General features: G+C 42.7%; 1 protein-coding gene across 1 annotated transcript in view; it reads left to right on the forward strand.

Annotated features, from left to right (window-relative positions):
- The first annotated feature begins 311 nt into the window (after positions 1-311).
- Positions 312-14764, forward strand: part of LOC145390121 (uncharacterized) — a 33471-nt gene continuing 19018 nt past the window's right edge. Inside the window, exons 1-4 of the mRNA XM_080265174.1 lie at positions 312-322; positions 1438-1618; positions 7418-7571; positions 14565-14750. Of these exons, the coding sequence (XP_080121300.1) occupies positions 312-322; positions 1438-1618; positions 7418-7571; positions 14565-14750 (532 nt within the window). The remainder of the gene's footprint in view (positions 323-1437; positions 1619-7417; positions 7572-14564; positions 14751-14764) is intronic.

The following is a 14764-nucleotide window of genomic DNA, read 5'->3' on the forward strand; positions in this document are numbered from 1 at the left end:
CCTCTGGGATAAAGGACTGAATAGGGAGGCTGCCAGGGACTGAGCAGCACAGACAGCTGTAATTAAGTGACTAAGTCTGACTCATGCAAGCATGTTGGAGCCTTTATAGAGAAAAACAAAATAGACAGACAAGAAAAATGGAAATGGCAAAATAAAGTTGATAAAAAGAGAACCCCAAAAGGTAAGCAAAAAAATGACAAAAAGGAAACAACAAAAAATTGTCTATCCATCTATCTATAGCCAGATCCCATAATGAGTTTGTACTTAGAGAGTTATCTCTAACCTGTTCTTTTTTTTCTTTCTAGGTGAAGATGAACGACACGTGAGTAGCGGCCACACGTGTGAGTATTACACACACACACACACACACACACACACACACAATGTTTTATTCGCCCCTGTGTAGAGTATAACTCTCTTGTGTGGGGAGGCTCCTCACATACACTCTTCTCAACAAGGTGGAGTCAAAGGCTTTTTGTCTCATTAACTCTCCTTCTGGAACGATGCAGGAATGTAGAAGTGAAAAAAAGAAAGACAATGTGATGGTGTGAAGGATGTAGGTGATAGATTATTAACCCATGGGGATGAAGCAAGGACGAGATGGAAAGAATATTTTGAAAGCCTGATAAATGGGAATAGAGGGAGCAGAGTGGCTGTGAACATGATTGGTTTTAGGGGTGTGCAGAGAAGGAATGCAGTGCCAGGAGACGTGACACTCGAGTGATGAAGAGTGCTGTGAAGCGGCTGAAAAATGGGAAAGCAGCTGGGGTTGATGACGTGTATGCAGAGATGATTAAGTGTAGCGGTGAGAGAGGAATTAAATGCTTGTTGGAGATATATAAGAAGGCATGGATGAGTGAAACTGTGCCTGCAGAGTGGAAAATGGCTGTGATTGTACCCCTGTAAAAAAATAACAGAGAGTGAAGTGAGTGCATGAATTATCATGGCATAAGTTCACTGAGTGTGGTAGGGAAGGTGTATGGAAGAATTATTACAGAGAAAGTAAGAGAGAAATCAGAAGTCCTGGTAAGTGATAAACAGGGTGGCTTTAGGAGTGGCAGAGGATGTGTGGATCAAATATTTGCAGTGAGACAGATAACAAAGAAAACTTGTGAGAAGGACCATAAGGTGTTTATGGCTTTCATGGATCTGGAAAAAGTATACAACAAAGTGGCTGCATGAGATCAAGTAGTGTCTAGAGTTGTCATTAGGCGACCGAAGCCGATGAATGCAAACATGTCGATGTCTTTGTAATCAATATCATACAATACAAAAAGGTAGCCAAGACTCAGACCCATACATTCTAAAGGGGGCAACATGGGATTGACTTACCATTTACTCTCTCCTGTCTCTAAATGTTTTGGACTATGATAACATGGTCTTGAATCCCTACACTCCAAAGAGGGGAGTAACTCTTACAGCTTCACGTTTCTTCAGGTGGGAGGGTGAGGGTGCAGGAGAGCCTGGCAGTGAAGAGAGCATGGACTTGTCTGAAGGTGGCAGCAGCAGCAGTGGTACCCTTGCCAACCAGTCTCCCCTCTCAGATCACACATCCATCCCACCTCCTATTTACTCCTACCAGCAGTCTGTTCGAGACCCTCTCAGGTTCCCCATGCAGGTAAGACTTTAGTGATACAGACTGCACTGAGGTAATGATAATGTATACATTGTGTGTGTGTGTGTTTGTGTGTATGTGTGTGTGTGTGTGTGTGTGTGTGTGTGTGTGTGTGTGTGTTCTTACCTAATTGTATCTTCACAGGAATGAGTCAAACTTGTACTGTCCCATATATTAAACCATTTTTATCATACATATCCTTAACACTTTTCGTACACGTAAGAGTTATATGCGGTGGCTGAATAGGTAGAGAGGCGGCTTGCAGTCCTGATGGACCCAGGATTGAATCCCGGCTGGGGCAGGGAACAGTTTAAGGATTTGAATTTCCTAAAAAGCAGACTTTCCTGATCTACCAGATGACCCGCCGACATGTCATAAAAGTACCCCCGCTAATACCAGTACACCAGTCCTGTATGAGACAGCCCTAGCATGTATTCAATATGGACAGTGGGTGTTAGTGCCAAAGTGGTGACATGTGGAGGTGTAGGAGGACTACTGGGCCTTGGGATAGGCCACTGCCCCCAAGAAATAGGCCCTGAACCTCTGCCCAGAGTCGGACACGTAAAAAAAAAAAAAAAAAAATGCTAATGACTTTTGGGCCATTGCTCTGGCACAGTTGTTATCAAACCATTTTGGAGAGTTTGATCTTTTACTTAACTGTTGACCTGGTATGAATAAATCTATACCAGGCAGTATTAAGTCATTAATGTGGGACTGGACAGAATTGACATCACTAGAGAAGATAGCCTGCCATGGAATGTCAGCAAGATAATCAATGTGCCATTGGGTCACCTTGACAGGTTCAGAATAGGGAGGTCTGGGGGGGCTGACTAATGAGGCTTTGATGAGATTGTGGTCAGAGGATCCAAGTGGTGACAGTACTTCTATCCTGTATTGATCTGGATTATTTGTCTGGAACAGATCCAAGAGATGGGCATTATGGCCAGGATTATCTGTTATTCTGGTTAGTTGCTTTACCAACTGTGTGAGATTAAATGATTCTGCAAACGGCTCGCACTCTAGACCAGCATCGTCAATCCTGGCAGAACGCAATAACCATTCAACATTAAGTACGTTAAAATCACCCAAAATGGTAATCTTGGTGCTAAGGACAAAGTTAAAGTTACTCAGCTGTGTGGATATGGAGTCAAATACACTGGGTTCTGAAGAAGCATTGGGGGAGTGATAGACTACACAGACACATTTGGTAATATTTAGATAATTTAGTTTATACAGTGAGTAATCAAAATTAGTTGAGGTGAAGTTTAAAACAGTGTCAACTGCATATTCAGATTTGGTATAACAACAGGTGCCGCCCTTGTTACAGAAGTTTGTGAGGAGATGGTAACCAGGAAAACAAAATGGGGAAATTCAGTAGAGGGAGAAATTTGGGGTTCTGTGAGGAACAAGGCTAGAGAGGATATGGACTGTAGGAAAAAATGAACTGAATTCTAATTGGTACCAAAAGCACGGACACTGGCGAAGAATAAGGCTGCACCTGCTCTTCTCCGCTGACAAGCAAGAACAGAATTTGCAACAGTTGCTGCTGGTACAGTCGCTTCATGGCAACCAGGAGGACCCTGTGCTGCCAGCCCTACCTTGCCGGTGATGGCAATCCGAGATATCACCTCGTTTGCTGATGTTAATGTAGCGGCCATTGGTAAAGGGAATGGAAACAGGAGGTGTGATATTTTACATGCATATAGTGTGGTGTAGACAGTTGAAGGTACAGGTATTAAGAGAATATGCTGGCCTACTCTCTGTGTAAATGAAAGCACTGATAATGTTCAGCAAAGGGGGATGGTAAGGATCAATTCCTGAGGGCTGGTGAAATGAGGGCTCCAGCTCTCCCTGGCATAAGCTTGCCCTCCACCTTGGAAGTGCCGCCCTGTTCAACTGGTGCTACAGTCTACTCCTGGTAGATATTCAAAATAAAGAGTAAAAAATTAAAAGGAGTAAGAAATTAAAGTTTCTTATACAACACTTGAACTTGTTGTGTACAGTAAAGCAGTATAGTGTCAGACAGGTTTTTTCTTTCTTTTAAATCATTCTAATGCTAATACTATCTTCATTGCTAAACATTTCACCAACAATCTGCCTATAGCAAGACACCTTAACCCCTCGGCTGCGGCAATGGTGGCGGGAGCTGTATCACTGGTGCGGCAATCCAGCCCAAAATTACCTATTTTCAACTCAACAATTCTCATATTATTTATTAAGATAAAGACAAAATAAAACATGCACAAGAAAGCTCAACCTTTCTTCTTCCCTATGAGCATTTCAGTGAAGGTCTAGGTTCTCATATGTTGCTGTAGAGATGTGTGGAAGCAAAGTCATTTTCGCCGTTTTTGCGCGGTGACTGAGGGGAGACAACCGGGAGGCACTGTTGCCTAGGCCGTCCAGGCTCGCCACTGCACCACTCATCTCCACCACCCCGCTCCACCATTTCATTTGCACTATGTTGTGTGTGTCTTAGCACTTCCATCATTATAATGAACAGTGAAAACTTATTCAGTAATGGTAAATTTCAATGAAATACAGTATTTCCTTAGCTTATTTTATTTATTATTACTCTTATAAAATAGTCTCTTTCACTTATCAGAAAAGGCACTTTTATCCTCACTTTCGTTTCTATTATTACACTTACAATTACACTTACTCAGTAATAGTAAACTTCAATGAAATACAGTATTTCCTTAGCTTATTTTTCTATTATTATGCTAATAAAATAGTCTCTTTCACTTATCAGAAAAGTCACTTTTATCCTCACTTTCATTTCTATTATTACACTTACAATTACACTTACTCAGTAATAGTAAACTTCAATGAAATACAGTATTTCATTGGCTTATTTTTCTGTTACTATGCTTATAAAATAGTCTCTTTCACTTATCAGAAAAGTCACTTTTATCCTCACTTTCATTTCTATTCTTACACTTACAATTACACTTACTCAGTAAACTTCAATGAAATACAGTATTTCCTTAGCTTATTTTTCTATTACTATGCTTATAAAATAGTCTCTTTCACTTATCAGAAAAGTCACTTTTATCCTCACTTTCATTTTATTATAACACTTACAATTACATTTACAAATAGTCTTCACTTATTTACAGATGAGTCAAAGAGTCTAGAATTTGACGAGTGTGTGGAAGTCACGGTAGCAGTCGCCTATGCATAAGCCCACCTGACACTCTTGACACCATGTTGTCACTTTCCTTCTCACCTGCTCACGCCTGGTAGTGTTCTTGCAGACGTGACACAACACTTGCCTTTTTGTTCCACCCTCTGATGTTGCTGTATGTGCCAAGTAATGGCGCTGCAAAAGCTCTTTACCTGCCAACCTGTCAGGCAAAGCAGCATATCTCCTTCCTCTTTCTGTTGTTTGTAGTGTTCCATATTTTTCTAGCAGCTGGAACACTACATTGTAGGAGAACTCACGAAACTTTATCTTCTTGTGTGACCGAAAGAGGTACAAGTTATATGCATTGAGAAGTGTCACATCCACAAGATGCAGGAACAACTTGATGTACCACCTCACTGTTTTCCGGACACACTCAACATTGCACAGTTGCATGTCACACTTATCAACTAAGTTCATGTTCAGGTTGTAGTCCAACACTGCATCCGGCTTCTGTATTTTCTGTCCTGTATGGTGGTCTGTTTTGTCTGTTTCTATCATGTTCCCTTTGTGAACTGTTGTCAGCACAGTCACATCTCTCTTGTCCTGCCAGCCAATTGACAATATGTTGTATGATTTTGACAACTGTACACTTCCTCGTCCTGCAGATGGTGCAAACTTTGGCATAAACTTGCGAGTCCTTCGTACAGTGCCACAGGAACCAGTGCCATTAGTGTGGAGGAATGATGCCAAGGAAGGGCTGGTATACCAGTTGTCGGTATAAAGAATGTGACCTTGACCGAGGTAGTTTGCAATCAGTTTCTTGACGACAGCTCCTGACACCCCAAGAGGATCGTTCCGTGGAATGTCAATGTCCGTTGCTGTGTAGACTATCATGTCCAACACATACCCAGTGAGGCAGTCACACATCACAAATAGCTTGATGCCAAAGCGGTGTCGTTTGGATGGTATGTACTGTTTGAACACTAGTCTACCTCTGAACAGTACGAGCGACTCATCGATCACTAACTTCCTGAAAGGGACAAAGTACTTGGTGAAGTTTCCTTTCAGCATCATGAAAAGATCACGAATTTTCCACAACCGGTCTGTGTTGGAGGGATATCTGTTGTCTGCGAAGTGAAGAAAACGCAGTAGTACCAAGAATCTGTCCCGTGGCATATATTTACCGAAGACAGGTGTAGGGATTAGGGCATCATTCTTCCAATAATCGCTCAGCACCTGCTTCTTGCAGTGTGGCATGAGCATTAGCAATGCCAAGAATGACATCAGGTCGGCCCTCACAATATCTTTCCACCTATGAACACGAGACCTGGGGGAGAACTCGTGCTGCTGAGTGATGAACTGGTGATATAAGTTTGTCTGGGTACAGATGAGGTCGATTATATCGTCCGTAAAAAATGCCTCAAAGTAATCCATTTCTGGGGCATCCAGCTGGTTTGGCCAGTCTTCTGTAACACCACTGTTACTGGCATCAAATGGATGGATGTCAGGTGTAAAATTCCTTCCATCACTCCAAGTGAATGAAAGTTGCGTGGAGCTGGTGGGAGGTGGTGGTGGAGACGGAGTGGGGCTGGTAGGAGATGGTGGTGGAGACGAAGTGGGGCTGGTGGGAGGTGGTGATGGAGACGGCATGTGCGGGGTGTGAGGTGGTGAAGGAGATATCATCCTTGAGGTGCTAGGTTGTGGTGATATTTGCTCTGACTGTTCTCTGTAAAATTGTTTTACAAGAGATTTTACTGCATGGCTTGGTGCCATGGAAGATGCGCGGGTTGATTTTTTTTGTGGTGATGTGAGATGGGAACACCGGCTCCGGCAGATCCATGCACACCTTGTCCCACTCCACTCTCACCCACTTCACTTTCACTTTCCTCTTCACCAGCACTAGGAAGTATATTACCTAAATCTTGCTCTTCTTCATTGCATGACTGTTCACTTTCTTCACTAGTATCTGTTTCACTGTCTTTATCAAATAGCAGCCCAGGGAACTTTGATGGTGTAACATACTGTTTTCGCTTCCTGCGTGGTGTAGTGACTTTAGCAACTTTTTTCTTGCTTTCCTTTACATCTACCACTTCACTATCACTGTCACTTTCAGTTGCAGGTGTATATTTACGTTTTTGTATTCGTTTCCGAACTGTAGCTCTCCCCTGCTTGCTAACACCACGCGATGTAGAGGGTATGGGAGACTTGGAACGACCACGTGACGACTCCATGGCTTCTGGGCACAATTGGGCACAAACTAGGACACAACAGCAACCCCAAGTACCGCGGCAGAATACATAACATGCGCCCGCCAAAATTCATGGCGGAATTTTTGAAACAAAAGTGTGGATTTTAAAAGGAATGTCGCAGACAGTCGATCGGACCTTTTAAAAGGAACGCAGCAGACGAGGGGTTAATCATGGAAAACATAATCACAAATGAATCATCTCCATGTCACCCTGTCCTCTGCCAAGAGGCTGCTCTCTCTCTCTCTCCAACTCATATCCCCTCTCTCATATACCTTTCCATCCCATTCCTTCATCTCATGCATGGTCTCCCACTCCCCCTACCCTCTGCCTCACTGACATTCCCTCTCCTGGTCAGTCTGTCATTCTCCATATTTTCAACATGGTTAACCATCTCAGTGAACTGCAGACATTAATGCTGTGTTCAAGCAGAATGGGCGCCTGGTGGGCGCTGCGATGGAGGAGGAGGAGGAGATGTTTGCCCTCAGTGAAGCGGAGGCCCCCATCGCACACAGGGGCACACCTATCAACCTCACACATCCAGAGTACACCCTACCTGACACAGAGATCTATGAGCCAGAGACAGGTAAGGTACAGTTAGAGACAGGTAATGTATTCCCAGACAGGTTGTGTACAGCCATTTGCAAAACTTTACATCTTATCATCTGCAGCATCCATCTGCAATTCTCATTCCTGTCCTCAGCATCACACACCCGCAGTACACCGTGCCTAACAGAGAAATCTGTTGGCCAGAGACACGTAATGCACAGTTCCTGACAGTAATGCTGATCTTTTTTTTAAATGAACATTTATGAGGTACAGACAGACAGAGACAGTGATCTATGAGCCAGTGACAGGTAAGGTACAACCCTCCCTCCTGCCTCCCCAAGTTCTGCATTTAAAAGCAGGCTTCAAGTTTCTACAGGGTGATTCAATACTCTGATGCCTAAGAATAATGCCAGTACAGCACACCACCATTATCCGATGGGGTTAAATTATGGAAAGTGGATCGGATAATGATTTATGGGATACCGGGACAATTAAAACATGGGTTTAATAAGGCTATGTTTGAGGCCAAGTGGAACCCACACCCTTCCCCCTCTATAAAAGTAACAACAGCAACCTTAGACATGTGGAGAGAATGGAGAATGAAAGACTGACTAAGAGGGTGTATGTAGGTGAGGTGCAGGGAGGGAGAGGGAGGGGTAGACCAAGGATGAGGTGGAGGGATGGAGTTGAGAGGTATATGAAGGAGGGGAGAGTGAGTTGGGGGGAAGGTAGTCAAATGGTGGGTGACAGAGCGACTTGGAGGCGTTTTGTCTGCGGCCACCCTTTGCAGGATTTGGGCGTCGGGCTATAGATAAATAGATGGAACCTTAGACTGGTCCCTAGACCTCCTTTAATGCCTTAGCTGACTACTTTCCATCACCGTATCACTTATGAGTATGACTGAAAGAGTGATCAGAGGTTGAGTAGATGTAACACACTAACCAAACAGGTGTAACTAACCTTATTGAGTACCAGGTCCTGTTGAGCCATCATCATGGGTCTCTTTGAGGCTGGGGCATACGTGGTGTCCCAGGGCACTCACTCATCATTGCATTTGCTCTGGCAAAGAAGAGAAATCTAGTTGACAGGAATAAATGTTTGTTTTGCCAGACAAACTTACTGTGCCTGCAATTCCTACATATTTATTTTATTTTCTGCAAAACAGCTGAGTGGTGAGTGAGGGATGGAGTGACAGTGGTCAGATGGGGAAGAAGTAGATGCAAGGGTTGTGGCTGTAAACACAGCTGACGTTTGTGGGCATAGGAGTCATAATAATTCTGCTGTTCAGTACAATATTTCCTCCCATATCATCCATCTATCTATCTATCTATGGCCGACGCCCTAATTCCGCAAAGGGTGGCCGCAGACAAAACGCCTCCAAGTCGCTGTCACCCACCATTTGACTACCCTCCCCCCAACTCACCCCCCCCTCCCTCATATACCGGTACCTCTCAACTTCATCCCTCCACCTCATCCTCGGTCTAACCCTCCCTCTTCCTCCCTCCACCTCACCTACATACACCCTCTTAGTCTCACTCTCCATTCTCTCCACATGTCCAAACCACCTCAGTGTATTTCCCCTAATCTTCTCAACCACATCCACATCTACCCCACAATGTTCCTTCTCTTCTTCATTCATCAATCTGTCCCTCCATGTCACTCCACATGCTACTCTCAAGTAACTCATTTCCACTGCTCTCACTCTTGACTTGTTCTCCTCTTGCAAGGTCCACACCTCACTTCCATACGTCAGGGTAGGGATCACAGTACTATCATGCAGTGACTTCTTAACTTACACACTCACCTTCCTATTTCTCATCACTGCTTTCAGTGAACCAACAACCTTCCTTCCCTGCTGTACCCTTTCACATACTTCATCCCCCAAAGTTCCATTCTTACTCATCACACTACCCAAGTACTTGAATGTACTCACATTCTCCATAATAATAATGTAGGAAAGAATAAATTTATGGTCTTCAAGAGGAATGAAGTCAATAAATGTACAGTGAGGTAGGATGACGAGGAAATGGAAAATGTGAGTGCATTTAAGCACGAGTACTTGGGTAGCGTGATGAGTAAGGGTGCGAGTCTGGAGGATGAAGTGCTTGAAAAGGTGCAGCAAGGAAGAGAGGTTGCTGGTTCTTTGAAAGCAGCGATAAGAAATAGGGAACTGAGCATGATATTTTAAAAAAAGTGCCTGCATGATAGTACTGTATTGTGATGCCAACTCTAACATATGGAAGTGAAGCTTGGACCTTGTTGGAAGGACACAAGTCATGAGTGATGGCAATGGAAATGAGTTATTTGAGAGGAGCATGTGTGGTTACATGGAGAGAGTGTCTGACAAATAAGAAAGTAAAAGAGCACTGTAGTGTGGATGTGGATGTGATAGAGAGCGTTAGGAGAAATACACTGGGGTGGTTTGGCCATGTGGAGAGGATGGAGAGTGAGAGACTAATGAGGAGAGTGTATGTGAGTGAAGGGGAGAGGGAGAGAGGGAGGGGGCAGCTGAGGATGAGATGGAGGGATGGAGTGGAGAGGTATATGAGAGAGGAGGTTTTGAGCTAGGAGGAGGGCAGTGAAATGGCGGGGGACTGGGCGACACGGAGGCCATTTGTTTGTGGTCACCCCTTATGGGATTGAGCCATCTGGCAATAGATAGATAGATGGATAGATAAAATAGTAATATTAATAATACAGTAAAAGTCCTCCAATCCGACCACCAGTAATCCGAAAATCCCAATATTCAGAATTTGCCAAGGCAAAAATTTTCTATTTTTTCTGGTGTTTTTCCAATTCTTCTGGGCTGTATCTAAGGATTTATCTGGTTTGGACTTGCCCATGGACTTGGATATACGTGCCATCATCTATTCATCTACACTTCTATGCATTTCCAGTGAGTAAAACAATAATTCATATCATTTATGTGTTTATTTAAAGATCATGTACATATTTGAAATGTTTTCAAAGGCCCCTCTTAATAGTTCTAAAAAAAACAATCAAAAGACCCTCAGTTCCATGTGATTCGTATTAGAGGACATTTACTGTACTGTAATAATAGTAATAACAATACTGATACTAATCCTAATACTAATACTACTACTACTAATAATAATAATCTATCTACCTATCTATCAACTCCCAGTCGCTGTGATCCCGTAATGGGTAGCCACAAACAAATCACTTCCACCTCACCCTGTCCCTTGCCATTTCACTGCCCTCCCCTCAGCTCACACACCCCTCTCACATACCTCTCCATTCCATCCCTCCATCTCATTCTTGGCCTCCTCCTCCCTCTCCCCTCCTCCACCTCACTCACATACACTCTCCTCATTAGTCTCTCACTCTCCATTGTTTCCACATGGCCAGTGTATTTCTCCTAATCCTTTCTGTCACATACACATCCACACCACAATGCTTGTTCACTTCCTCATTTGTCTGTCTCTCCATGTAACTCCACATGCTCCTCTCAAATAACTCATTTCCACTGCTGTCACACTTGACTTGTGTCCTTCCAACAAGGCACAAGCTTTGCTTCCATATGTTACAGCAGGTTTCACAATACTCTCATGGAGCGGCTTTTTTACTTCCATGCTCACTTCTCTATTTTTTATCACCGTTTTCAAAGCACCAGCAACCTTTCTTCCCTGTTGTACCGTTTGAAGCACTTCATCCTCCAAACTTCCACTGTTACTCATCACACTACCCAAGTACTGTACTTAAACAGACTCACATTTTCCATTTCCACATCATCCAACCTCACAGACCATTCAGTGACTTCATTTCTCTTCAAGACCATAACTTTACTTTTCCCTATGTTCACCTTTAGATTCCATTTCTTATACGCTTTCCCAAACTCTTTCACCAAGCCTTGCAGTTCCCCTTTGTCTTTTCTTAACAATACAGTACCGGTATTATCTGCAAACAACAGAACAGGAAGTTTCCAAATGCTGCTCTCTCTCATTAGGGCTGCACCAGTATTCACTGCCCTACCTTGCATCTCTTTTATAACCCTATCCATATACAGATTGAACAATGATGGAGTCATGACACATCCCTGTTTGAATCCAACATTCAGATAGAAAAATTCACTCAGTTCACCATCCACACGCACTGCAGCCTTAGCACCCTCATACATATTCTTCACAGCATTCAGCAGCTTCCCATTTACTCTATTAAGTAAAAGTCCTTTAATCCAACCACCAATAATCTGAATATCCCAATACTCCAAATTTTTTGAGCTGGCAGATAATTTTAAATGCAGTAATAAATATAAGTGTATTAAGTGAAAATTAAGTGAATTACAGTAAGTTACTGTTTAGTGAACTGAGTGAAAACTAAGTTATCAAGTGGATTTTTTCTCTGGGCTTTGTCTGGGCTTTATCAAAGGATTTATCTGGCTTGGACTTGCTCTTGGACTTGGAATAACTGCCTGCCACTATTCAGCTACACCTTTATGCATTTCCAGCGAGTAAAACAATGACCCATATTATATTAAGTGTTTATTTAATGATCATGTACATATTTCTAATGTTTTCTGAGGTCCCTCTCTCTCAAAAAAAAAAAAAAAAAAAAAAAGGTGTTCAAAAGACCCTCAGTCCCCTGTCATTCAGATTGCAGGACTTTTACTGTATATTTTTAATATTTTCCACATGCTATGTTTATCCATTCTGTCATATACCTTCTCCAAATCCATGAAGGCTGCATACAACTTCTTTCCCTTTTCTAGAAATTTTTCCACTAAAGACCTAAGGATGAGTACCTGATTTACACAACCTCTTCCCTTCCTAAAATCTCCCTCTTCTTCTCCAACTTATTCCTCTGTTATTTCTCTAACTCTGTCAGTAAGCATCCTACCATATACTGTTCCTATTACACAAATACCCCTATGATTGATACACACTTCTTTTTCACCTTTTCCTTTGTACAGGGGAAAAATTATTCATGACTTACAATCCTCTAGGATTCTATCTTCCTACCAAGCCAATCTTCACATCTTCCATATCCATTTCACCACTATCTCTTCCCCATGCTTTAGCATTTCACCACACACCTCATCAATTCCTAGAGCTTTCCCCATTTTTACTTACTTCATTGCTTCCACTACTTCCATCCTACTGATCTCTTCCTCCCTTCTCACCTACCTCCTGCTCCCAGCCACTCCCAAGCCACTTATACTCACATTACTTTCATTCTCTATGTTTAACAGTTCCTTAAAGTGTTCTCTCCGTCTACTCACTTTTTCTCCCCTCTCCACCATCAATCTACTATTTTTATCTTCCACTCTCCTTCTAACTTCTCTATCATGATAATAATGATGAAATAATAATAATAATAATCCATCCATCCATCATCCAATCATGTAATAATAACAATAATAATAATAATCCATCCATCCATCCATCATCTAATCCTGTGTTGCCCCACGAGGAGAGTAGGAGCCCTGGGCAAGGCAGGTTGGTCCAGACATTGATGATGAGTGTGACTGGTCGCACTCATCCCCGAGTGGCATTACATGAGCAATAAACCCCAACCATCCCTTGGATATAAATTTCCATCGGCTCAATCCGATTGGAGTGCCTTAATTACCAACTAAACCACAGGTGCCATAATCTGGTTATATAGTTATCACCAAGTGCAGCATTTGGCTTCCTGGTGTACAGGAAATCATTTGGCTTGTCACTCAATGTAGAGTCACCCGCAGACCGAAGGAAGAGGAAAGAAAGAAGGACAGAAGAGGAAGGATGGAAAGAAGGAAGGAGGAGAGGAAAGGGCTGGCACCCACGAGCAGCATTACACTGAATGAGTGGATGGTGAGTGCCCCCACCTACCACAGAATAATAATAATAATAATTATAATAATAATAATAATAAAAATAATAATAATGCACCCTTCAGCTTCACACACACCCTGAGTACACCCTTTCTGATATAGAGACAACATGAAAGAGGTTATAATATTCATGCATTATACATATTCTTCTATATATTCTGTATTGTTAGTGGACATGGTACATGTATGATGTTAAGCAAGTTACAGACTGAGTTTGATGTAGTGTCAACTGGATGGAGAAAAGAAAAATGCAGTTTTATAAATTTATGCCTACAGAGGAATGTTATTGTGGTCAACAAAATGTCTACTTCTTTATCAACAGCATGCCATCATTATATGAATGGGATGCATCTTTGAAAGTGGGTGGGAATGCTCACCATCCACTCACTCAGTGTAGTGCTGCTGCCGGGTGTCTGCCCTTTCCTCTCCTCCATCCTTCTTTCCTTCCATCCTCTTCTGTCTTCCATTCCTTCATTCTTTCCTTGTCTTTCTGTCTATGGGTAACTTTACACTCCTTCTTCTGTCTTTCTTTCCTTCATTCTTTCCTCTTCCTTCTGCCTGTGGGTGACTCTACACTGAGTGACAAGCTAGATGGTTTCCTGTACACCAGGAAATCATTTACTACAATGGCTGGTAACCATATAACCAAATTTTGGCTCCTGGTGGTTTTGTGGGTAATTATTACACTCCAATCAGATTGAGCTGGTGAAGGTTTATATCCAAGGGGTGATTGGGGTTGAGCGGTGAAGGTTTATATCCAGGGAATGGTTGGGGTTGATTGCTCATGTAGTGCCATTCAGGGATGAGTGAGGCTGGTCACTCTCATCTTAAATATCAGGACCAACTGCCTAGCCCCGGGCTCCTACATTCCTCAAGGGGCAATGTAGGATTGGATGATGGATGGGTGGATGGATTGTATAACAAATGATTTTTTAATGAATTTAGTGTTCTAGCAATCATATACTGTAAGTGAGGAAATGAACATACAGGTATAATGAGAAAAATGGGCAATGTAGCAGTGAAAAACACCAATGAAAAAAATGTGCTAAATGTTACAGTCATAAAAGCATGTGATCATATAAGTCAGTTGTAAAAAACAGTCTATAATTCTAACTACCAATCTGTCTAATCTACTTATTCATCCAGTAAACTAAAGCATCAGTCTATCTGTCAATTTCCCTTCCTGTCAACCCCCAGTGGACTTCCCAAGCTCCCCGACAACCCTCCGATACCTGGTGGAGCCTGGCAGTGAGGAGTGTGGGGGAGTGCGACTTGCAGAGAGGGAAGAAACCTCACAGCCACCTGTCACCCCTACAGAGGACGATTATTCTCTCTACACCGCTGTTGTCTCACCCCCAACCGGCCAGGTCACCCTTAGGAAAGGTAAAGGATCATCA

Source organism: Coenobita brevimanus, unplaced genomic scaffold (genome assembly GCF_032717465.1).
Source record: "Coenobita brevimanus isolate Jiangsu-jjx unplaced genomic scaffold, ASM3271746v2 jjx.HiC_scaffold_2879, whole genome shotgun sequence".
Lineage (NCBI taxonomy): Eukaryota > Metazoa > Arthropoda > Malacostraca > Decapoda > Coenobitidae > Coenobita > Coenobita brevimanus.